Source organism: Apodemus sylvaticus, chromosome 10 (genome assembly GCF_947179515.1).
Source record: "Apodemus sylvaticus chromosome 10, mApoSyl1.1, whole genome shotgun sequence".
Lineage (NCBI taxonomy): Eukaryota > Metazoa > Chordata > Mammalia > Rodentia > Muridae > Apodemus > Apodemus sylvaticus.
This window is the reverse complement of record NC_067481.1, coordinates 8,666,454-8,691,691: the sequence shown is the minus strand read 5'-3', so window position 1 is coordinate 8,691,691 and position 25,238 is coordinate 8,666,454. Positions and strand designations below refer to the sequence as shown.

The 25,238-nt window shown below is 48.6% G+C and overlaps 1 protein-coding gene across 2 annotated transcripts in view; it reads right to left on the bottom strand.

The window, feature by feature from the left end:
* The window catches only part of Sdk2 (sidekick cell adhesion molecule 2), a 291,117-nt gene that overhangs the window by 106,280 nt on the left and 159,599 nt on the right, over positions 1-25,238 (bottom strand). For both annotated transcript variants that reach the window (XM_052195691.1, XM_052195692.1), the window contains exons 3-5: positions 22,029-22,135; positions 12,161-12,308; positions 4,062-4,195 (exon numbers count right to left, since the gene is read on the bottom strand). In XM_052195691.1, coding sequence (XP_052051651.1) covers positions 4,062-4,195; positions 12,161-12,308; positions 22,029-22,135 — 389 coding nt within the window. The remainder of the gene's footprint in view (positions 1-4,061; positions 4,196-12,160; positions 12,309-22,028; positions 22,136-25,238) is intronic.

Sequence of the window (25,238 nt, the reverse complement as noted above, 5' to 3'; positions counted from 1 at the left end):
AGGCCCTCACAACCATGGCTAGGATGGTGAATCAACAAGGTGGCTCTCCAGTATGTGGACCATGATGCTTTCTGTAGTACTAGGATGCTGTGGCGACCAGAACCTCAACAGTCAAGCTGTGACCTCATAGGCAAACCCAGGCAGTGGGGGGGGGGGGCTTCTTTCTGAGAACTGTTAGTTAGAAACAGGGCACATGTTTCCACATGGAGGCCATGTTGGATCAAGCATCCCCAAACTATTTCTGTCACATGGCCATCAAGGGACAGTCCTCTCTGTGTTCCTTCCCCCAGCACTGCTTCGGATACCGTCATATAGTGGAAGCAGCCAGGTCTACGGAGCCAGTGACTCACTAGGCTCCAGGAGCTGCAAGTGACCATCAAAGGGTCATGGCTCTTTCCTGAGAAGCCCTGATGGATGATGGTCATGGCTGTTCCTGGTTGTCAACCTGACTATATCTGGAATGACTACAATCCAGAATTGGAAGGCTCACCTATGATCCTAATCTGGAGGCTCAGAGATACAAGTTTCAGACCTGGATCTTGGCATGGAGATCTTGGGGGCATGGTGGCTATGAATTCTAGAAGATTAAGACAGGGAGATCTCCGAGTTCAGGGTCATCTGGGATTAAAGGTGCGGTGGCACATACCTTTAATCTGGGCCACACCCTCTGCTGGAGACCTACATAAGGACATTGGAAGAAGACTGACTCACTCTCACTCTGCCTTGCCTGCTTGCTTCGTGGGACTGAGCAACTGCTAGATCCCTGGACATCCATCCACAGCTGCTGACGACCATTGTTGGGGAGTTAGACTACGAGTTGTAAGTCGTCGTTGACGAATTCCATAACGACATAGAGACTACCCATACATTCTGTGACTCTAGAGAACCCTGACTAATACAGATGGACACCTGCTCATCCCCCACCCTGGGGATACCAGCTCTTCAGCCTCGGGTATCCAGGCCTCAAAGTCCAGGCCATTCACCACGCCCTCAAGCCGCGCATGCCCACCAAGCTCCTGAAATGTGGCTTGCATCCGTTTGATTTAATGAGATTTAATTTTAGCTAATTTACATTTAATTAAAAACGGATCCCCAATCCAGTTATTAGAACACTTTTAAGTAGAAGTGGAACAACTTGGACGTTAGACTATACCTTTATGGCTGTTAAATCTGATGAAATCTAAATACGGATCACGTATTTCAGATGAAGATTTAGCATTCAAATTGAGATGCGCTTCAAGTGTAAGACACGCAGAGATTTCACAGACTTAGCACGCAAAAAAAAAAAAAAATCCGATGTAAAATATCCTGCTAATATATTCTATATTGATGGCATGCTAAAAGGATATTTTGGATACTTCGGGTTAAATAGAACACATTAATAAAATGAGTTCTGCTTATTCCTTTTTACTTCATGAAAAATGAGGCAAGCCTCAATGTGGTGGTGTATTCCTGCAATCCCGGCACTTGAAAGGTGGAGGCCGGTGGGGATGGAATTCAAGGTCATCGTCTGACACACAGGGAGGTCAAGGGCTGTGTGAAATTCTGTCTCAAACAAAACAAAACAAAACAAAACAAACAAACAAACAAACAAAAACCCAAAAAACCAAACCCCCTAAAACAAAGACACATCTAAATAAAAAGAACACATAAATAATACAAGCGAATACAAATGGGACCACTGGAAAAATTTAAGATGGTATGTGGGGCTCATATTAATATTTTATTTTATATTATGTTTCCATGCAATAGTACAGGTCTGATCATGTGTATGCATGTATGTGTGTGTATGTGTGCATGACCATTAGATGTGGACTTTCAGGACTGTGCTGTGATGCTACAATTTTGGGATTGGCAGCTTGATTCTTTTCTTCTCCATTTCCAATGAGCAGGACTCCCCCAAGGGATGCTTAGAAGCTGCTGAGATGGAGGGAGCCTGGAGTTTGATGGGGAAAGAAGGGAGGGGAAGGAGGAGGAGGGTGTGGCTTCAAGCCAGGTAGCAGGGAAGCTGAGCTGCTGGTGGGCGGAGTGGCAATTGCTCTCACAAATTGGCTGGCAGGCGGGCTGGGGGACCCGTGTCAGCCAGCGCAGGCACAGGGTTTTGAAGTGCAGTCACTCGTGGGAGGGAGATTAGCTAAAAATCAGCCGAACTCGGCACTGATCACAGCTGAGGATGTAGGAACGGAGGGTTTGGGAATGAAGGAGACTGGCAGCTGGGTGGGTCTGGGGTGGAGGCAGATGGGGGAGACAGAGGGCTTGGTGGCTTCACTTGGGCTGGCTGGAAGGCTGGGGTGGCTTGAAGTAGAATAGGAAGTGACATCATGGGCTGCCTCGATTCCTAAGAGGAGGAGCTGCATGCTGGAGGCCAAACACAGAGAAGGGCTCCCTGACCATGGATCTTGGGTAAACTGAGGCACTCAAGAAAACCCCTGGATTTAACTTGGATAACTCACTCCATGACGTTGTCTACCAGTGTGTGTGTGTGTGTGTGTCTCCCCCCTCTTTCCTTCTCCATCTCTCTCTCAGACAGGATCTCATTATATAGACAAGGATAGCTTCTTGCTTCTGCCTTCGGAGTCTCCAGTGTGTCAGGCTGACCTCACACTTGCTATGTAGCCAAGGATGACCTTGAAATCCTGATCCTGCTGCCTCAACCTCCTAAATGCTGGGATGACATGCTTTTGCCACTACATCCAGTTTTATGTGGTGCTGGGGATAGAAACTGGAATTGTGTGTGGTAGGCACCTAACCAACCGAGCTACATACCTAGTTTGACACTAAATCTTAAAAAAGACATCTGGGTCCCAAGAGACTCTGAGTAACCTCATCACTGAGTGAGAAATGGCTAGGAAAACCACTCTGCTTGCCAACAAACTCCTTGCTCCTATATAAACAGCCCTGGCTCAGGTCAGTGTCAGAGGTGATATCCATGATCTTCACTGGTCTGTATCCAGAGTGGATTCTCCTCTCCATATTCAGATTTCTTCCCAGGAAGATGGGAAACTGGCTTGGAGGAAGGAATCAACTGGGTATCCAGAAAGGAGTCCTGTTGGAGCTCAGAAGGCCCAGGGATGATATAGCAGGGGGCTGGGAATGTTTTAGAAACTGGCAGACAGAAGCTAGGTTAAGAGAGGGCAGAGATACTCCACTTGCCATTCATAGATGCCTATGGGTGTGGCACAGGTGATGGATGAGCTTTGGGAGTGGGAATCATACAGATGTGGAGTGCTCCAACATCTGGCTCCCCCAGCTTGTAAGGTGCTCAGTTGCTTCAGGAAATGGAGGTCTTGTTCTTAATCTTGGACTTGGTCTCCCGGCTTAGGAGGAACCCTGGCCATCTATCTGTCCCCCTTCTCTGGCCTGAGGTTAGGTTCTGAGGGTAAGGCCAGTCTGGTGGGCAGAACCAGACTAGGTGTGACAACCCTGTTCTAGTCTTGTCTGAAGGAGGAGTGTCTCTGTGCCACAGGACCCTGGCACAGGGTAATGTTGGGCTGAGCTCTTGTGCCCTTGTCTCCCACGGAGCCATGCAGCTGAAGGTGGGCAGAGTTAGAAATCTGGGGAAGAGCCCGTTGACAGAAACACTGGCTCCAGGCGGAAACAGCACTTTTATGTGCCAGCTGGGCAGACGGTTAGCATACTTCTTTTAAAATTGAGCTTCCGATCTCCCCGGGTGCTATCTCCATCTGCACCTGAGCCTGGGGTGGCTGGCATCCACACATGTGAGCGCATTCTCTCACGTGCCTCTACCTTCCCCTAGCCTCCAGCGGACATGTTAGTGGTTATAATAAGCCTAGCCTTTCCTGGAGCTGTGCCTGCCACGGAAGTATCTTACTGAACCCCACATCCCGACCCCCTGCCTGGGACCTTCACTGGCTTCCCTTACTTTGCCCCCCCTACCCAGGCTGTGGCTCCTCCTCCTCTGGAGACAGCTCCACCCCTCCATCCCCAGCCCTACCTCCCCTACTACTCCATCTTCCCAACAGCCCCCTGGAGCCCCATTTCTGAGATTTAATGACCGCTGGTCTCTGCTCAGTGATGGTCCCGATCCCGCGCTTACTTACTCTCCACTGCGAGAGTGATGGGCTGACTGGTCTTGTTGTCTCCGTTCTTGTCATTAACCGCCTGCACGTAGTAGCGGCCAGCATCGGGAGCCACCGTCGACAGGATGACCAGGGTGTTCTCCAGCGTGATGGCTCTGAGGAGAAACAAAAGGTTTCTTTTGGAGAGGAGCCTAAAGTTCTTGGAGGGAGGCTGTGCGACTGCGGGATCTGAGGTTGGTGGTTTGATTATACTCGCTCCGTAGCTGGGAAGAAGAGAGCAGTCTCCAAGAGGGCCTCCAGCTCCACCCCAGCCATTTACTGCTAAAACCCAGTGGCAGTGTTTGCAGAGGCTCTACCACGACTGGGGTTCTGCCCATCGTGTCCCAACTGTCCCTTCACTCCCTGAAGCTGAGGCTTCCTCAGAGCGCATCTTAGGGTCAGGTTTGGGGCATTTTTTGGTTTTTTTTTTGACCCTTTTGGAATTCTGTTCCTGTCCATGTTATAGCCTTGGTGGCTCTGTGAGGTCGCCTCTGTCAGAAGTTCACAGAGTGAATGAGTGATTGACAGTGAATGAGGAGTGACAAGAATGATTTCAGAAGCCGGGCAGTGGTGGCGCACGCCTTTAATCCCAGCACTTGGGAGGCAGAGGCAGGCGGATTTCTGAGTTGGAGGCCAGCCTGGTCTACAGAGTGAGTTCCAGGACAGTAGGTGAAACCCTGTCTCAGAAAAAAAACCCCCAAAACCCCACCCCCCAAAAACCTAAACCACTACCACCACCACCAACAAAAAGAATGATTTTAGAAATGAAGTCCAGGATCAGCGCGCATGCGTGTTTGCGCGCATGTGCATCTCTGCATTGTGTGTGTGTGTGTGTGTGTGTGTGTATATGTGTGTGAGTGCGTGTGCGCACGCGCATGCGCATGCGCTGTCTTGGAAGTCATTGGTTCAGCTACACTAGCGGGCTAGTGAACCCCAAGGATCAGCCTGTCTCTGTCTTCCCACCGCTGGGCTTAAAAATATAACCAAGACCCTACATCCAGGTTCTGAGGATCAAGTTCAGGTCCTGTGTTTGCAAGGCAAGCACTTTATTTTATTTATATGAGTACACTGTAGCTGTCTTCAGACACACCAGAAGAAGGCATCTGATCCCATTACAGATGGTTGTGAGCCACCATGTGGTTGCTGGGATTTGAACTCAGGACCTTCTAAAGAGCAGTCAGTGCTCTTAACCACTGAGCCCTCTCTCCAGCCCCAGAGGGCACTTTATATATGAAGCCATCTCTCTAGTCGTGAGATTTTCTGCTTCCTAAATCAGTTTAAGCACATTCAAAGGCCTCTGTGAGTCTAGCCTGAAGCAGACTTCTGAGGGCCACACCCCTCTGGTATACTGACAAGGGATCAGTTTCCCTTTCTCCTGTGGACTGTGCTGGTCCAGAGGGTAAAATCAGATGGGCCATTTGTTCCGGGCTTCTTCCCTTTCCCACTAGTCATCACAAGATCAGCAGGCAGGAAAACCGGGAGCCGGGGTCCCCCCTAAATGGGTGTGAAGTGGTTCTGGCGTGCTGCCCACACCGGCTCTGCCCAGCTTCTCTTACCCATTCTCCTGATGACAAACAAAACCATTAGTTTGCCAAGTCTGTCTCTGGATTGTAATGCGATGTGCCCAAGACAGCTGTTAAACATCCTTAATGTTAGTTTAACAAGGACAAATCCAGTTGAATTCTCTTCAAATTTTCCCATTAGGTGAATGTTACAGAGTTTTAAACAGGCTCTCAGATAAACATCCTCACTAATGTCTCTCTGGCCCAGCTCTCTCCTAGGCTGGCTGTGCTGTCCCCGCCCCCTTGCTCCTGAATTTGGGGCTTTTCAGGCCGAGAGTCCTCACACCATCAGGGAGAGTTCTGGGTAGTAGGGTAGCAAACTCTCTGCCCCCCCAATACTTAGGGACCCTAGTGATATCCTATTTTCTCATGGAGAGTTCTTTTTATCTTTAGCTAATGAGGAGATGGAAATAAGATAATAGCCAAGCTAGTATAGTGTGTGTGTGTGTGTGTGTGTGTGTGGGCATGTGTATGTTTATGTTGGTTCATGTACACATGTTGTGTATGTAGGCCCAAAGATCACCTTGAGTGTCATTCCTTAGGTGCTGTCCACCCACTTTGAGACAGGGTTCCTTACTGGTCTGGAATTCACCAAGGAGGCTAGGCTGGCTATGCAGTGGCTGGAAGCCCTAGAGTTCTTCTTGTCTCTATCTCCCTAGTACTGGGGTTACCAGTGGGAGCCCCCAAGCTGTGCTAGGATAGGGTTCACGTCTGCTTTTCAGGCTTGCAAGACAAGCACTTTACTAATGGATCCATCTCCCCGGCGCCATAGCCCTCACCTGGTACAGGCTGGTTTGGTAATGGAGGGACTTTCAGGGCATTGGGGCCATGTGAATCCCTATGCTAAAATATGTTGAACGCCAGATGTGGGATTGGAATGGTGGCCGCCTTCCCATCTGAGGGGCTCCATGTCTCACCTAGGACCCTTGTCCTTAGATGTAGGTTGTGGAGCAGGAAGGTGTGAGTTGGGAGGAGGGTCTGGGCTGTGTAGGGTGGTGGGGCTGGGGTTGAGCTCCTGTGTGCAGCTCTGGCCTCTGAGGATCATGTCTTCCTCCCATGCCATCTGGGCCCTGTCTCTTTGTCCTTGAAAAGGTGGAAGACAATATTTGCTAAAACTCCTCCCAGCCTCACCGTTCTCTCTGCCACTTGGTCCCTGGCAGCAGAATGTCCCACTGCCAGTGCTCACCCTTATAGTCCTCTCCCGGCATAGCCTGGCTTCAGGATGGAGGGACTCTTGGGGGCACAGGGCTCATGTAGATCCAGCTCCCCGAGTCACTGTACTATGGCGGTGGGTCTCACAGAGTTCCCAGGGGACCTACTGTCTGGCCACCCATCTGTTCTGTACTGGAGAAAGAGCCCATGCCCACTCTTCCCTCTTTGATGGGGAAGGCCTCCAAGTCCCATTCTCATCCCTTGTGTGTGTTATGACTATCTTCTCTGTTTGTCCGTCCCCACCCCACAATCCTGGGGCTTGGATAGCTCATTTTGTGAGTAGACTAATAGAGGAGGGGATTATTCATGAGCGAAGAATGGGTTGAAGTTTTCCTAGAACAGGATTTATGCTCTTTTTTTGTCCTTATAGGGAGTTTTCTAGATGTGCATGGTGTTTGACGCATGACAGGAGTGGCAGTTTTGCTAAGCTAATGACAGGCAGATGACAGAATAATGCACAGAGGACAGTGACTGATCAGATGTGGTTCTCAACGGGCAGCAGTGACTTTGTTCCCAAGGGATCCTTTATGCCTGCTGGACAGTTGATTGCTACAGCTGTGGAAGAGTACCATGCACAAGGTGTCATAGAGGCCAGGACTTCTGCTCAGTGGGTATCTTTCGAGGTCCTAGATGCACACCCCCAAGAGAAGAGGTCTGGCTATGAATGTCCACGTGGGAGGCAGAGTGCTATGGCCTGGGTGTTGCTTTGAATGTCTTCCCCAGTGTTAATGAGTTGAAATAAATCTGATTCCCATTATGAGGAAGAAAGAGGTGAGGGACTTCCTGACCTTGGCATTTAAAGGTGGGACTGTAGGGGCTGATTAGGGTTGGGTGAGGTCATTAGGGTAGATCCCTGTGATTGACTATTGGGGGTTTCATAAGAGGGAGGGACCAGAACATATGCTCTCACATACATGCACGTGCATGCGCGCGCGCGCACACACACACACACACACACACACACACACACACACACACACACACACACATATGCACGCTCGCTCCTATGCTATATTTCTAGTCATACGATACCCTGTAGCACATCATGACTGACAGCAAGGTCATAAACAGCTAAGAGCCTTGAACTTGAACCCCCAGAGCCAGGAGCCAAAACACAGCTCCCCGTCATCCTTTATAACTCAGTCAGACTGTCGGTTGGTGCCGTTAACAATGGAACGTTGTCTAAGACACTGTGAAAACCTGTCTGAAGAGGAGCCTTATGCTGCTTCTCCTGGAGGAAGCTGTGGCTTCCGGGCAGCAAGTTTACCTCTGCATCTTCCTCCTCTGGGATGGGGGTGGGTGGACTGGGTGAACACCTCTAATGTCAGATCATGGGAGCACTTATATCATCTTTGAGTAGTTCCTCCTCTCTGCTGGAGCAGGGTGACTTTGGGGACCAGTGTTGGTGATGGCAGAGATCTAGTGACCCAGGTTTCAAGTGACCATGTATAGAAGCCATCTTCCAGTCCTCTGCTCTGGGTCAGAACTTGAATGGGTAAAACCTTTCCTTCTGTGGTTTCAGCTCACTGGAATGTGGTCTCCTGGTTACTGTGGCTGGCATCGCCTGTCCCCAGCACTCTAGCCTAAAAGCCATAGAGCCCGAGAGCCACAGGGGTATGGGAAGCCACAGGGTGTGGGGTTCAAGTTCTGGACATGGAGTGAATGAGAGGCAGAGGCTTTTTAACTTGTCACCTTGATTCTGTCAGGAGGGCTCCCCAGTCCTGTGCAGGTTGACTGTCCCTTTTTAGGTAACCATGGAAAGATGTGATGCCTCATTTCCAGTATGCCCACGGCATCCAGCCCGGGTCACCATATACGTGCTCACACTGGGAGAAGCTGGGAAGAGGAACTCTGAGTGGGGTACCAATAGCAAGACTCACCCATAGCCCTCTTAGGAGGGGCTGGGTCCTCTCCTCTTCTTCCGGTTCACCGTGATTGGCAGGCCCTAGCTCCACCACCTCTAATGGGTTGCTCTCACTGTGATTGGCAGGCTCTAGCTCCGCCTCTAATGGGTTGCTCTCACCGTGATTGGCAGGCCCTAGCTCCGCCTCTAATGGGTTGCCCCTTCACTTAGCACCTCCTTTCTCAGCTCCAAGAGTACTGGATTCATAATTTAATTAAGAGTTGCAGAGGCAGGTGGATTTCTGAGTTCGAGGCCAGCCTAGTCTACAGAGTGAGTTCCAGGACAGCCAGGGCTACACAGAGAAACCCTGTCTCAAAAAACGAAAAAAAAAAAAAAAAAAAAAAAGAAGGGAGAAAGCCGTCCTAGAGTGTTCTCAGAGCTCCCAGTATGTGACTCTGTTAGGAATCATGTCCCATTTCAACAGCAGGCTTGGGGCCAATCTGCGTCCTGCCCGGTGGTGAGAGGCACGCTGTAGATAGTGGAGCCTTTTGTGCTGTGCACAGCCTGCCGGTTGACAGCACTTATCAGATATTGAGCGCCGGCACACAGACACAGGGGACTTGCTTCCAGGGAGCCTTCCTACTCACCTATGAATATTAATTCATCGTAATTGCCAAAATGAAACCACTCCAGTGTTTCATCACAAACTTGGTGGATGTGTTTATGAAAGTGGGCGGGAATGGTCATGGAGAGAGAGTGTATTCTTGCGTGTGTGCACATACACACATACACACACGCATTCACCTGTGCAGGCCAAGGTTGTTCTAGCCTGTTGGCATGAGAAGCAGGTAGGGTGGAGGATGGGAAAGTGGCCATAGGAGAGAGCCTGGAAGCAAAGGATTCATCTACCTCTGAGAACATAGTAGGTAGGTGCCAACATGCCCTCTTTCACAGTCAGGGCAGACAGTACTAGTCAAACCATGATGTTCGATTTGTTTCCAGCTCTGAGTTCCAGCCAGCCATGACGATTGATTAGCCTGCAGGATGCCTTCATGGATACAACTGGGGTCCAAGAGCTACACTCAGAAATGGAGTTAGAATGGGATTGGGACTCTCCGACATGTCCCAGTACCTGTGTGCTAGAGCATGTCCCTTCCACAATGTGATGTCAATATCTGCACGATGGGTGAGCCATTCAACTGACTTTATTGAGTTTTAGGCCTAAGGGGGCACGCTGTGACTCACTGGGTAGCGGTCCACCTGTTCACCTGCAACACACTCTACCCTTCACCTTGCTGGGTCCCCATGCCTCAGGCTGCCTGCTGGCCTTCTGCTCATGAAGAAACCCACAGCCTAGTGGTGTGGACATGGAGAGCCTTCTGTCTGAGTTCCGCATGACATGGTTTCTGCCAGTAGGATGTGAGTGGGTGTTTAATATGTGGGTATCTTCCTCCTTTCTCTTCTAAAACATTCAGAGAATAGAGGATGAGGCCTGTGGAACATGGCCGAGTGACCTAGACCTACCCAAGTGACCTGGGAAGCACAAGACCATCCCAGGACAGTCAATGACAGACAGCCCCAGACGAACGAGCCCAACCATGAGAAGCACCTCGCCAGTGCACCAACCTAAACCACCAGTCTTCACTCTCCTAAGAAAGCACAGCAAATGTTCCTTACAGATCTATTGAGATGTTTTGTTACACGGCTACATTGTGGCTGAAGATGGCTGATACACATTGGTTTTCTTTTCTTTTCTTTTTCTTTTTTTCTTTTTTCTTCTTTCTTTCTTTCTTTCTTTCTTTCTTTTTTTTGTTTTTTTGTTTTTTTTGTTGTTTTTTTTTCGAGACAGGGTTTCTCTGTATAGCCCTGACTGTCCTGGAACTCACTCTGTAGACCAGGCTGGCCTCCAACTCAGAAACCCGCCTACCTCTGCCTCCCAAGTGCTGGGATTAAGGGCGTGTGCCACCATTGCCCGACTTTTCTTTGTCTTTTCAACACAAGTTCTCACTGTGCAGCCCTGGCTATCCCGGAACTCACTCCATAGGCCAAGATGGCCTCCAGTTCAGAGATCTGCCTGCTTCAACCTCCCAAGTGCTGGGATTAAAGGCTTGTGCCATGAAGTCCAGCTCTGAAGATGGTTTTCAATTCTGGCTGCACCGTGGAATCAAACAGGGAGCTTTAAAAAACTTCTGACAGCCAAAGAGCATCCCATGTAAATGGAATCAGAGTGCCTTAGGCAAGAACCTGAGGACTGGTTCATTTCTAAGCGCCCACGGGGGCCGGATTGAGAATGGCTGTGTCAGGATCAGCTCTGTGAAACACAGTCGCTCGCTTGTGCCTGTGTGCTTGCCTGCACATATGTTTCACAGAAGGTATGGATTATCTCAAGACTTGGCAGCTAGGAGGGATCTGGAAAAGTAGTTAAACCTCAGGTTTATAGTTGCTGTGGGATAGACTCAGCTGCCTCATGGGGCCGTTGTGAGGGTTGAGCACGGAGCAGCGAAGTTGGGATGGGAAAGAGATCAAGACAGAGAGCCTCTTCCCTCACTGCGACAGGGGACATTGTGGGCATATACGTGTGTGCTTAGCACAGTCCTGAGAACTGAACTCCATCCTACAGCCTCTGCAGTTGCTATATTACTATACCATCATAGTTGTGCTTCTATTGTGAGATGTGATGCTTCCTGAAGGCAGACCTGTCCCCATCTCCTAGGGTGGACAGGCCCAGAAGCTCTGTGTAGTCTGCACAGGTTGCAAGCTGTAGCCAAGTGGGGCAGGTTGAGAGAAGGTAGCCTTTCTCCAGTGAAGGGACGGTTAGAGTGGGGTAGTTGAGAGGTTTAAAGCCTGGGCTAGCTCTGGACAGTGGGTAGGTAGCTCAGGAGGAAAGCATGGGATCTGCTGAGACCTGCTGGGGGCAGTGTGTGTGTGTGTGTGTGTGAAAGGTATTGGCTTCACTACTAAGCCCACAGTTGAGGCCAGGGGAAGACAGAAGGGTCTTTGTGCATGCTGAAAGGGTTGTGTGTATCTCCTCCAGCCTTCCCTGGCCACGACAACTCCTTGCAGTCCAAACACACACAGAGCAAGCCCAGTCATACCCACCAAACATAAACACCTGCACACACCCACCGCTGTCATGGCCCGAGTCCTGGGCCTGTTACTATGACAACAGTGCCTTTGCATGGGCATGTTTGGGTGTCTTAAAGCCTCTGGGAGCAGACATATTCTCAGGTTGACTGTGGAGGCAACGCCCTGGTTCTTGCACGCCTATTCCAAGAAAACCCCTCATAAACCAAACTTCTCTCACCACCTAGGGGAGCGGCCAGCTGGCTGTGTTACAGAATCAGTTTGAAGTATCTATAGGAAGGGCCCTCCTTTGCACTTGGAGACTCAATCTGGCCCCAGACCTCCTCCCCCAGCCCCAGCATCCCCCCTCCCCAGTCTAGCCAGAGTAGGGTCTTCCTTACATGCGGCTGCTGGGTGGGATCTTGCGTCCGTCACGGAACCAGGTCACCTGTGGCCGGGGGAAGCTGGAAATGCGAGGTGCTCTGATGACAGCAGCTTCTCCGTGGGACACACTCTGGTGCTTCTCGCCTTCCTCAAAGCTCCCCATGTCTGTAGGGAGGGGAGGTGCAGAGGTCAGAAGGTCAATCCAGTCTCAGGGATTGGCTGGTAGAGAAAATATTGTCAAGAGGATGATCGTGAAGAATGGCCACCCCCTTGGAGTGTCCCACATCCCGTCAGGTGTTTCCAACCTGTGCCCTCCCCTAGCTGTATGCATCCCAGGATAGCTATGAATACAGTCTGACATCACAGATGATACAGTCTCTCACAGGACGCGATATTGAACACATCTGTTAGCAGTCTGCGTGATGTGTTCTGCTTTGACTTTTAGCTTTTGTGTAATCTGGACCCATGTATCCTTGACTCAGTTGATTTAGCCAACAGCCATGAGAGGCTTATCATTACTTCACACATTTTACACCTGTGCAGACTGGCTCAGCTAAGTTAATTAACCCGTCTAAGGTCATATCGCTAGCAAGGAACAGAGTCAGGATTTGAACTCAGACCCTGACCTCTGGAATTAAGTTTGCCCTTTCCCCTACCCAGCGGGACTAATTCAGTACAGCGGGGGATTAGACTGTGGAGTCTTGGGACTGGACCTCTGTGCCCTTAGGCAGAAAGGAGGGTGCACATCAACATGAGCTTCTCTGAACAGAAACACTCCACTACTCTTTTTAAAGCATGCCCAAGTCCTCAGCAGATAAGTGGAGACATTGCTCCTGGTCCTGCTCTTCGGTGAGTCAGGAGGAAAAGAGAAGGGAGAAACCACAGGGGCATGCCTTCTGGTCCCCTGCCTGCCTGCCTGCCTGCTGGGCTGGAGAGAAGGGACTGCTCCCACAGCGGCATTTTTGAGTGGGCTTTGGGAGGGAGTAACTGGGCTTCCTTCACCTTGACAATGAATGTGTATCATTGAGACTCCAAGTGTGATGCAGGAGGCCACAGCACAGGCACACTGGGTGCCTTGAGACACCCAGAGAGAGGTCCTGAACCTGCCTGATCGGTGACAAACATCTGTGCTCATCTGTGACAATGCTTGGCTCTGAATCCAGAGTAACAGAGTTAAAAAATGCTGTTGGGATCCCTGTCTCCAAAGCTTTCCATTTCTTTGGTATAGCATGTGGATGGGGATATCCTAGTTAATAGAATAGCCACGCCAGCCTCTGATCTATTACTGAGAGTTCAGACTATCGCTTCTAGAGCCTTAGTTTCTCCTTCACCCAGGGTCCCCTCTCTAACCACAAAGACACATGATCTCCTGAGGCAGAAATTGTCAGCTCCTGACACCGTGGCCTCTTCTTTCTGTCCGTGATCAACCTGACCCCTTTAGGACCTCTTGTTTTTCCAGAGGTGAAGCTGGGGTGGGTTGGATTCCGGCCCCAGTATGTCTTTTTAGTGCCTCAGGCATGAGCCAAGTTTGAGGACTGCTGTACTGGCTGAAGGCAGCCCTGGGCTCTTCTACCCCATCACAGGCAGAGTCACTGGGGACTTGGTGAGCCACCAGGATACGCCCTACATCCCACTATCCCAGGTCATGGTAGACCCCGTGGACCACGCCTGGTCCTCTTGAGTCCTGATTCCATTGCTTGCAGATGCTGCAGTACACCTAGATGTAAGGCTCCTGCTCATTTTCTCCAGCCTGGACTTGACCGTCTCAGACACCCCGATCCAGTGGTGGCTCATCTAACCGTGACTATGACTTCTCTGTGAAAAACTTCCACAGTTCTAGTTCTAACTCTTCCCTGGGCTCCAAGGCACCATTCCCAACGGTCTGCTGGGGGTGGGTTGGGGTGCAGGTTGGGTGTGGAGTGAGTGGTGGTGGTGGGGTAAGAGACCTGGCTACCTACTCAACAAGCACTACTTTTTGTGCTGTTCATTGTCCATCCCTTTACCCCAATCATTTGTGCTCAAATCCTTAGAGTTCTTGTTGGTTCCTTCCCTATCACCCACAAAGTCCTCAGCTCCTATCTTGGGGTGCTGCTTCATGGACCAAGCCCCTCCTCCCCCACGTTAGCTTATTCCTTGAGCCAGTGACTTCCAGGCCACATCACCCAACCCCCACCCCCATACACTGTCCTGGTGTGTGTGTGTGTGTGTGTGTGTGTGTGCCTCACTTAGAGCCTATGTGGTCTCCTTAGTGCCCCAGGAAACACTAGGTCCTCTTTGCCTGTCCTCAAGGTCCTCCAGAACCAGACCACAAGCAGTCTTGCTTGCTTCCATGCTGGGATCTCTATGCCTCGAATGGCATACGCCCTACTTTCCACAGGCAGGCTAAGCTTTTGCTAGGTACCTGCCTAGAAGCTACCCGAAGAGTCACAGCTCACCACAGTACCCTGGCTCTCCAGCATCCTGCATAACGGAACCAGCTTAATGTTTTAAAAGAGCTGCTGACTTAACGTTAGCAGGCACCATATACATTGGGAGACTTCAAGGGTTGAGTTCAAATCCTAGCCCCATGTGCCCCCAAGTCTTTGACCCTTGACCTTGTGGAACTATAATTTTCTTCTCTCCTGCAAAAGCGAAACACAAGGGTGCCTTCCTCATGAGCTGTACTGAGGAAGTGAGACGGTGCGTGTGTGCCAGATTGCATCTTCTCAAAGGTGCCTGAATCAATATTTATCCCCCTTCCCACATGCTCTTGTTATAGTGTGACTCATACTTCTCCCACGTATCCCTTGAGTCTTGAGTGCCTGAGACTACGCTATCAATAGAACATGCTGGGAGCAGTGCGCTGTGGTTTTAAAGGTGAAGTTAGTTGAAGGAGACGCCCTCTAACTGGCTCAACTTGACCGATCCCTGCCCTTAGAATCCAGCCACCATGTCCTGAGGAAGCTCATCTGAGTGTGCATCAGAACACCCTGCTGGAGGAGAATGGAGTCTCCCAGGTGGCTGTCACCAATACTGGGTTCCTGGACGAAACCTGTGAATTCACCTGCAGCCTTTCTGTCAGCCACAGAGATCTCAGTGGCCACCAAGCAGGATTGGCTGTGCCTTGCCTCCATTGTGCCCTGTCTCCAGACTCACACCGACCATGTGAGCATTAAATGCTCTGCACTGTGGCATCTTGGGGTCATTTGTTATGTTTCCATGGAGACGGGAAGAGTGTATAAAACTGCCAAATAAGTATATCTAATATTTTCAGCATTAAAATGCTGGAATCCTTTATATTTTTCATGATTTAGTGTAAACATTGCCTCCTCAACAAAGATCATCCCAAACCAGCCAAATAGAATGAGAACCCAGCATTTACCCTGCGCTGGGTTGCTTTCCAGACAGACCGTGCATGCATTATCTCATTTGAGCCTCCAAATAACGTGACAGGCTAGATTTTAATAAATAGGAGTTTTTAGTTGTTTATTAATTTCTATTACTTGGCTCTATCTATAAAAAGTCACATCAATAAATCATGCTGATTTCAGTTCTTATAATAATTTTTCTCTATTTTTAAAAAAAAACTTTTCACAGAACTCAGAAGATAGATTTAAACAATTTAGAGCAATTTCATGATAATGGTGTTTCCTTCTCTCCACTCTCTCTTGTTTTATTGGCTCCATTTGGTCTTCGAGGAAATGAAGGCTCATGGAGATGAAGCCGCTGATCCAACATTAAGCAGCTCGGGTCTAGCACAGTGCCTCTTCCCTCTGCACATCCCCCTGCCTCGGCTTCAATCCACAGCCTCCGCAGAAACCCGGGCTCTTTCCTCCCTCCTCCTAGGTGAGCAGCATGGACAGGCATCTGGAGATTGTTGTATTCAGAAGCAATTGCCTACCAACTGGCTAGGTCCTTGCTCTACCACTAGTCTTACTGGAGCCCTACTGTGTGTCCGGTGGACTCTGGGAAGGTGCTGATCAAAGAGCTCAGAATGCTCTTAAAGGGGACCGGGGTGCAGCTCCCAGCACACAGATGTCGGCACACAACCATCTGTAGCACCAGTTCCAGGGGATCTTGTGCCCTCTCTCAGTCTCACTGAGCTTCTGCATTCACACAGTATCATATACTCACATGGGTGGACAGACAGACAGACACACACACACATGCACAAGCTCACACATGCACACACATGTGCACACACATGTACATACACGTGCACGTGTACGCATGTACACATGCACATGCACATGCACACACATGTACACATGCACATATACATGCACACACACATACAGATGCATACAATTAATAAAACATTTTAAAGAAGGACCTGGTTATGGCGCTTACAGTCTGGCCCTGCAGACAAGTCCACAAGTACATGCTTAGTGGCATCTATGACAACTGCTGGGAAGGAAAGGACAGAGTTCTCTGAGAAGTGCTAGCAAAACCTTCCTCAGGTTGGTATGTGTGGGAGGTATCTTTTAAACTGAGACATAAATAAGGGTTAGGGATTGCTATGTATGTGTGTGCATGTGTATATGTGTGTGCATGTATATAGGTGTGTACACATGTGTGTATGTGCATATTTGTATGTTTTTGTGCATGTGTGCTTATGTGTGTGTACACATATGTGATGTGTGCACACATGTGTGTGCACATGTGTGCATTGTGTATGTGTGTGTATGTATGTGCATGCATATGCATGTGCTGTTTGCATGTATGAGTGGATGGATTGTATATGACTGTTGTTTTATGTATAGTTGGATGGTTATATATGTGGAGGAATGTATATATGTAGAGTGTATATGCAATATATACTCTCTCTGTATAAATATATATATAGTGTGTGTATGTGTGTGTGTATGAATGTGTGTGAATGTGTGATGTGTGTATGACAGGCTGGATGGTTGGCTATGTAAATGTATATGTGTACATGTGTGTGTGTGCATGCGCATGTGCATGTGCATGTGTGTGATGGGCTGGATAGTTGGATATGTCTTCACATGTGTGTGGATGGCTGTTGGTGGGCATGCATATATGTTTACAGTAGGAGGGATGGAGGAAGGATGGGCTTGGCTAGCTTTGGTCCCTATTCACAGAGACTCCATCCTGTACCCTCTACTTCACAGAGTTCCTGTCTCACTGTAACTCCCAGGCCCCAGGCCTCTATCACAGGAGCTCTAGGATCTGCTCAGAGAGCCCTGGCTGGGGCAGGCAGCACCCACGGTATATGTTTGCCCTTTTCAGCCCTGGGCACACAGCCGGGATGTGCTGACCTGACCAAGGGGTGGCAAAGAAGGCCAGCCTGCCAGTGCAAGAGCTGGGCTGAGGAAGGGAGGATGTTCCTCACTCTCTTTGCTAACTCTCTAATTGCTGCTAATCCATCTACCCACCCACTATGTTATGCCCTGCAGGGCCTATCCAGCCTTCCAGATAATCTCCCCCAGAGCGAAGGAGGACTGTGGCCGGAGGCACAGTGGGATGTGGCCTGCAGCTCACTCTTGATGTCTTTGTTAGAGCTTAAAAGGACCAGTAAGGTAAGATGTCTACTGCAGAGTACATCTCTGCATTTACTTACCTTTAAATTGTGAGATGGATATTGCATACGAACATGAATATAATTATATGTGTAATTTGAAGAAAATAGTCAACACCCCTGACTGTACCACAGCCTCCAGCACAAGAGTCATGACCCTGTTGGTAGTTGGTTCCCCTCCCCTCCCTGCCTCTCTCTCCTGTTCTGCCCTCTTCGGGGGCTAACCTCTCTTCCGAATGCTGGGCTACCTACCTATATGTCTTCACAAATAGTGTTACTCAGCGTCTCATGGCTAACTCAGCCTAATGTTAAACAGTCACTCCTGTGATTACTCTGCAGTTTCTTGTGATGTTTTTCTTTTTAGGGGGTGTACTGGCTGGTTTTGTGTGTCAACTTGACACAGGCTGCAGTTATCACAGAGAAAGGAGCTTCAGTTGGGGAAATGCCTCCATGAGATTCAGCTGTGGGGCATTTTCTCAATTAGTGATCAAGCAGGGAGGGCCCCTTGTGGGTGGTACCATCTCTGGGCTGGTATTTTTGGGTTCTACAAGAGAGCAGGCTGAGCAAGCCAGGGGAAGCAAGCTAGTAAGAAACATCCCTCCATGGCCTCTGCATCAGCTCCTGCTTCCTGACCTGCTTGAGTTCCAGTCCTGACTTCCTTTAGTAATGAACAGCAATGTGGAAGTATAAGCTGAATAAACCCTTTCCTCCCCAACTTGCTTCTTGGTCATGATATTTGTGCAGGAAAAGAAACCCCGACTAAGACGGGGGATAATGTGGTTTTGTGGCATCCTCCCCTGAAATCCTGGCTTTGAGTTCCATCATCTTTATAGCTGCCTAGAATTGGGACACATGGTGCTGATGCTAGGCACAGCCTTTCATGGTGCAGGACACAGGCTCTGGGGAGGCCTCTAGGGCCTCATTCCAAAGATGCAAGTAGAAGGCTATACCACCCTCCACTTTTCAAAATTTCACCATTTTACCAGTTATATAGGTGTATCGCCCTCACACGTAGTCTGGTTGGATTCTGGGTTTTGACAGTTGGGTGCACTCCTGCCAGTTGAGTATCTCCTCGTGGTTTTCTGCATTTATTATGAAAACAACATCCTTCTCTCTACCAGATCCTATCGCAGGCCTGCCTCAGCCATCAGTGACTTCCAGCTAATTCTGAGCACAGCTCAGTGTGCCATAGTCTATCCCAAGGGTTCCACATCCCCAGTCTTTCTTCTGATCCTCACTCTCCTCCAGCTACCCCAGCCTCAGACCCTCGAGTATACCACAGGGCCTTTCCACCTTGTTCGCTGGCTTGGGCTGTTCTTCCCTTCTATAAGGCCCACCCACCTTCCTAGTTCCATATCCTTACCAGCCATTCTCCATTACTGCCCCTCCCCAATTCCTCTCACATGGCTCCACTCCATTTTTCTTGTAATATATTACATTAATTCATGGGCCATACATAATTATAATATAATATGGTATGATACAATGTTATATTATATACTATGACACAATGTTATATACTATGATAAAATATTGTAAACTATGATACAATGTTATATTATATACTATGATACAATGATATACACTATGATAGTGTTGAATTATATATTATGATACAATGTTATAGTATACACTATGATAGTGTTATATACTATGATACAATGTTATATTATATATTATGATAGAATGTTGTGAGCTATGATACGTCATATACTACGCTACAATGATGGTTTATATAGGATGATACAATGTTACGTTATATACTATGGCACAATGTTGCATTATATCCTACGATACAATGTTATATTATATTAGCAGACTGCTTGGCCTTCCTGGAGAATGGGACCTTGCTTGTGTTTCATCACAACCCAGAACAATGCTGGGGATGCGGTGGGCACTGTACAGTAATTGAAGATCTTTTTTAAAATTTTTCTCCAGGCAGGATATTGCCATGTTTCTGAGGCTGGCCTGTAACCCACTGGCATCCTTCTGACCTGGAGTCCTGAGCACAGGGAGGGCAGGCATGTACCACGACATCTGGCTCCCCACAGCCATCAGTTAGGAATGCTCGTGACACACCTGTCACATTGCCCCAAGTGGCTGCATGGTCCCCACTATCACATCCTTTATCTGCACTCATGCTGTAGATGGGAAATGAGGAAAAGCAGGCTAGTCAGAGGCATTTCAGTGCCACCCCAGTCCTCGTGACTACAGAGGGATCCTGGGCCCTGCTTTGAATGAATAGTTGGCGGCATGCTAATGACAAGTGAAGTGGATTTGGCTCCCAGGACAAGCAGGTCCTCACCGTGCCCCTGTGTGGCTGAGCTTGGCATTGTGGGATGGGATGGCAAGTTCTGTTGTGTCTGCGAGGTCTAGGGAAGGGGAAGAGGGCAGGGGAGGGGAGCAGAGAGGCCCGACGTGGTGAAAGCTCACAGGAATTCTGAGTCTGAAGAGCTTTCCAACCTCCTGACCATTCATTCTACCTGCTCAATGGCAGGAATTTATGGCGACTTTAAAACTACAAAGAAGAGACTCTGAGTGGGGCCAGGGAGGGGGCTGGGTCAGGGAGATGTTTTATTGACTCCTTCTAATTGCTGTAATTAAAAACACGTAAAAAAATCTTTTTTTTTTCAAAAAACGACTTTGCCATTATCATTAGTTGTTAGACAGCTGCCTTATTAATTTCTCATTAGAACACAAGTCACAAGCCCTCTATAGAGGTGGGGCCTGTTAGTTCCAGGGTCCCTAGAAAAGCCACTGGGGAACAAGCTGCTTGAGGTCACAGGACCCAGTTTCTCTCCTTCCCCACCCCCACCCCAGCTGTGCCAGGTGGGCACAGCAGACAAGGGAAGGGTGAGAGAAGGATTGGGAAAAACACCAGGTACCCTTCACTTTTAGAATGGTGTCCCAGTTCAAGAAGACAATACAGAGATAGACAGACAAACAGACAGACATGAACTGACTGATGGAGAAAGCTGGGAGATCATGTTCTCTCCTGCAATCAGATGAAAGACCAGACTAGGCCAGGTCTACATATCTTTCCAGATGCATGCACACAGATAGCTGTGAGCACAGACTACATATTCATAGATATTACTGTGCATACATTCACACACACAACTCAATGCAATTTGAGGATACATACCTGCATAAACATGTGTACTGCCGTATCGAGGCAGATTGACCCAGACATATGTATTCAAGACACACGCGTATGTGCACACGCTGGCACACAGACATATTCATTCTCCTTACACACATGAACCAAAAGGCAGATCAACCTTTATGAATACATTTGAACATGAGCATACACTCACATGCACATGGGCATGCACACTGGGAATACAGTCTCTCTCTGGAGGCTTCCCTGCTCCATCTGCCCAGGACTCTGGGACATGATGAGAAGGTAGTGTGTCCAGCTCATAGTCCACAGGCTGCATGTACCCTAGGATAGCTACGACTGTGGCCAACATAAAATCAGAATCATACTTCAAACATGAAGTGTGTGTGTGTTTCTTTTATACTTTGAATAAATGTTTTTTGAGAGTGAATTTTATAAATGACAACATTATGTCACAATGTCACAAGGTGGGCATGTCTGGCACTAAAGGAAGATGCCCTGTGGCCTCCTCCAGCTGGAGCGGTCGGCTTCCTGAAATCCAGTGTTGAGACTCAGGTTTTGCTCTTAGGGCGTGAACAGAGTTGCCTTTAATGCTGGTTTTTGGGCTGGCCTGTCCTCCACTTTTGATTATGGCTGTTTTCTCTAATTACCACACACACTCTTTGACAACACTATAAGGTTTTCTGAGTGCTTTCTACCCTCGGCATCTCTCCCCAGAGTGGCCTCTCCCTGTTATTTAACAGCGCTTGTGGGTGGTAGTGACCCCTGGGGGACCTAGAGTTCTCACACTGTCCTCCCCCCGTTACATGAAGAAACCTCTCTGGGCTTTGGTGGCTCTAGGGAGCAGGGGTCAAGTTGGCTTAGCGATGACCCTCTGTCCCTTTGGTACTTCTGCCAGCCCCAGTACATCATTCCCTGCCCTCCTCATAGGGCGAGGCATCTTGAGACATCTACCAATACCTCCTGGAGATCATGGGAACCCTAAGTTATCATTGCTCCAGATGAGCAGTCTGGAGGACACTAAAGTCAAGGCAACCATTGCTCCCACTGAGTGAGCTAGACAGCGACAGTCAGGTGGAGTGCTTGACTCTCCAGCCTTGTCACAGAGAAATGCTGTGTGACATTATAGAGCTTCCACACCTTTTCAATCCAAGAAATGATTGGCCTGGCCATGCAGGAAGAGCTCCATTGACTTATAGCAGGGGTAGAAGGCAGGAGTATTGTCCCAGTGCCTCACTGTACTTACAGGCCACCTGGACCTCAGTCTGCCGCTGTAGCAGGGCCCCCATCCGGTTACGCACGATGCAGCGGTAGAAGCCAGCGTGGGTGCGGTCCAGGCTGGTAATCATGTACCTGGAGGACAGATGAGATAGCCAGTTAAGTAAAGTAGGTGGTTTCAGAGGTGCAGAGGTCAAGTTGGGTTTGGGGTCAAAGGTCATGGGGTCATCGTATTCTGAATATGGGATTCCAGCAAGGTCCTTATCAGTAGGATGTGGTCTGTCCCATAAGCTACAGGACTTTGCTCAGCTGTGTTGGATTCAGTTTAAAGTCTTTGATTCTACCCATGGCCATGCCTCCCTGCCCATGGCCACGCATCTCTGTTAGAGGCTGTTGTACCCTCCTGCTTATGACTCATTGAGAAAGACAGGGACATTTGGTTTTTGGCCAGGTGCAGAGCGGTGTTGTAAGTATTAATCAGAAGAGACAGGCAAGAGAGGCAGAAAATTTTACACATCTCCCAAGTGTTCTTCTCCCTCAGCTCTTCCCATACAGTGCTGCACAGTGGAGCTGGGGACAGAGCCTCCTGAGACTGTGGGCTTGGCTCTCACCCATTTGCCTGACTCAGTGCCAAACCCTCAGTCAGTGTGTCAGGCACTCGTCACCCTCAGAACCACAGAGGTGGCACTGGTGGGCAGGTGGCTGGAGTGCAGGTGTACAGCAAACTGGCAAACTTGCTTTACAGACAGGCAGGATGGACACAGGTCAGTGAAGAGGCTCCTAATAGAAGCTAGGCATGTGGGGACTTTCCGGTGTTGATGGGAATGGTGGCCCTGAGAGATTTCCTTTTGCATTGTTAGGCAATGGTCCAGCAGGCCCATTCTTCCTCCATCAGAAGAAAGAGGAGTTAGACTCATTGATATCATTTCCCAGTTCTCAGGGTCATTGTGTTTTTCCAGCTTGATGGATAATTTCAAAACCATCTATTTCCAGGATATGCCAAGGCCAGGATGCTGTAGCTCACTCATAGGAGTTGCCAGTTTTATAAGAGTTGTGATCTGGACCCGTCATCATTGTCATCATTGTCATGGCTACCATCATCACCACCGTCACCATCACCACCACTACCATCACCACCATCACTGTCACCATTATCATAAACGTTTCCACCACTATTGGCACCATTACATCCTTGCTGTCTCTGTCCTCATCATCACCATCACCACTACCATCATTACCACCATCATTGCCACTATCCGTGCCAACATCTCTACCACAGTCACCATTGCTGTAATCACTACCCGATCATTATTTCTATCGCTACCTCATTATCATCATGATTACCATCCTCTCCATCATCATCATCATGATCCCATTGCTATCACCATTACTACTATTACCATCATCATCACTGTTATGACATCACCAGCATCATCACTGTTATGACATCACCAGCATCAGCACTGTTAGGACATCACCACCATCATCACTATTATGACACCACCACCATCATCACTGCTATGACATCACCACCATGATTGTTGTCATCTCCGTTAACATCATCATGATTACCATTGTCTCCTCCCCCAACACCACACTGTCACCGTCATCTTCCTTCCCAAAGATGGCACCATCTGTGGCTCTTCCCGTCTCACCCAGCAGTTCTTGACTCTTGGGTACTGTGGACAAGTAGCACTTTACAAATGTGGATCTACACAAGACTATCAACTTTTTATCTTTTTCTTTTCTTTCTTTCTTTTTTTTTTTTCCAAGACAGGGTTTCTCTGTGTAGCCCTGGCTGTCCTGGAACTCATTCTGTAGACCAGGCTGGCTTCGAACTCAGAAATCTGCCTACCTCTGCCTCCCAAGTGCTGGGATTAAAGGCGTGCACCACCACCGCCCGGCGACTATCAACTCTTTAACTTTTCAAGATCATTAAAACCAACCAACCAAGCAGAAAATGGAATCAAGCAGAAAACATTATAAAACAGAAAATAATAATATTATCAAGTGCTGGAGAGAGAAAAATATATTCAAAGGCATATCACCTTCCCCTGGTGAGTCCTAAGGACCTGGGTCCAGTGTCCAGAACCCAAGAAAAGGCTGAAGAAGAGGTCTCTGCACTCCCACGTGTGTCCATGGAGGTGAGCACCCCCTACACACATTCCACACACAATGATAAGAAATAAAAGGGAAAGAGTGGAATCTGATATTGTTAAAACAACAACAACAACAAACCACCAGGGGAGGGATAATAATAAGAAATAGCTGAGAAATTCATGAAAATATACTTTCCTTAGCTAATGAAAGGGATCAAATCAAAGCAAGACCCATTTGCATGTCAGATTGCCAAAACACGAGAACAAAGGGGAGGAGAAGGGGGAGGGGAGGTGGAGGGGGAGGTGGAGGAGGGAAGACAGGAAAGGGAAGGAGAGAGGAGGGGAAGGGGGAGGAAGGAGGGAGAAGGGAGGAGGGAGGAGGAGGGAAGAAAGGAGAGGGAGGAGGGAAGGGGAGAGAGAAGGGAGGAGGGAGGAGGGGGAGGGAAAGAAGGGAGAGAGAGAAGGGAAGGGGGAGGAAGGGGAAGGGGGAGGGGACACATGCCTGTAGGTTTGTTGGTGGCACTGGGAATTGGTCAATTCTTTGGGGCAAAAATCTACAGCAATTAAAACATGTAGATTCTTTGACAAGAACTTGCACTCCCTGGAGGTGGCTCTTTAGTTAAGCTTGCAACAGTGAGCTAGAAAAAAAATGTACAAGGATGTTCTCTGTGTCACTGCTTGCTATAGCAGAGATAAACAAAGAGAAATAGGAAGCAACAGACACGTCCATCAAACCTGAATTAGATCAATAAATGATGCTGGATTGAGTGAGAGAAGAACACCTGTGTGGGATGAAATAGAAAAGTCTCCAAGACACCCAGAGCGGGGAAAGGAAATCAAAGCAGGGAGACGGGAGAGTTACATGAATCAAAATCCAAGTACAAGGTTATGTGTGGGGCTAACAACCTCAGAGCTGACGGGTAGGAGCAAGGATACAATGTATCCCTGGGTGTTGCTGTTTGGTGAAATGTTATCAGATCTTTAATGGTTGGATTATGCAAACTGACCCAATCAAAACAACCTAGATCAGCCTCCCATTCCCAAGTTAAAAAAATAGTTCACGTTAGGACATTATTTGGTATTATATCATTTGTATAAATTGAAACAATATATATAGTGTATAGGTGTATACTAATACT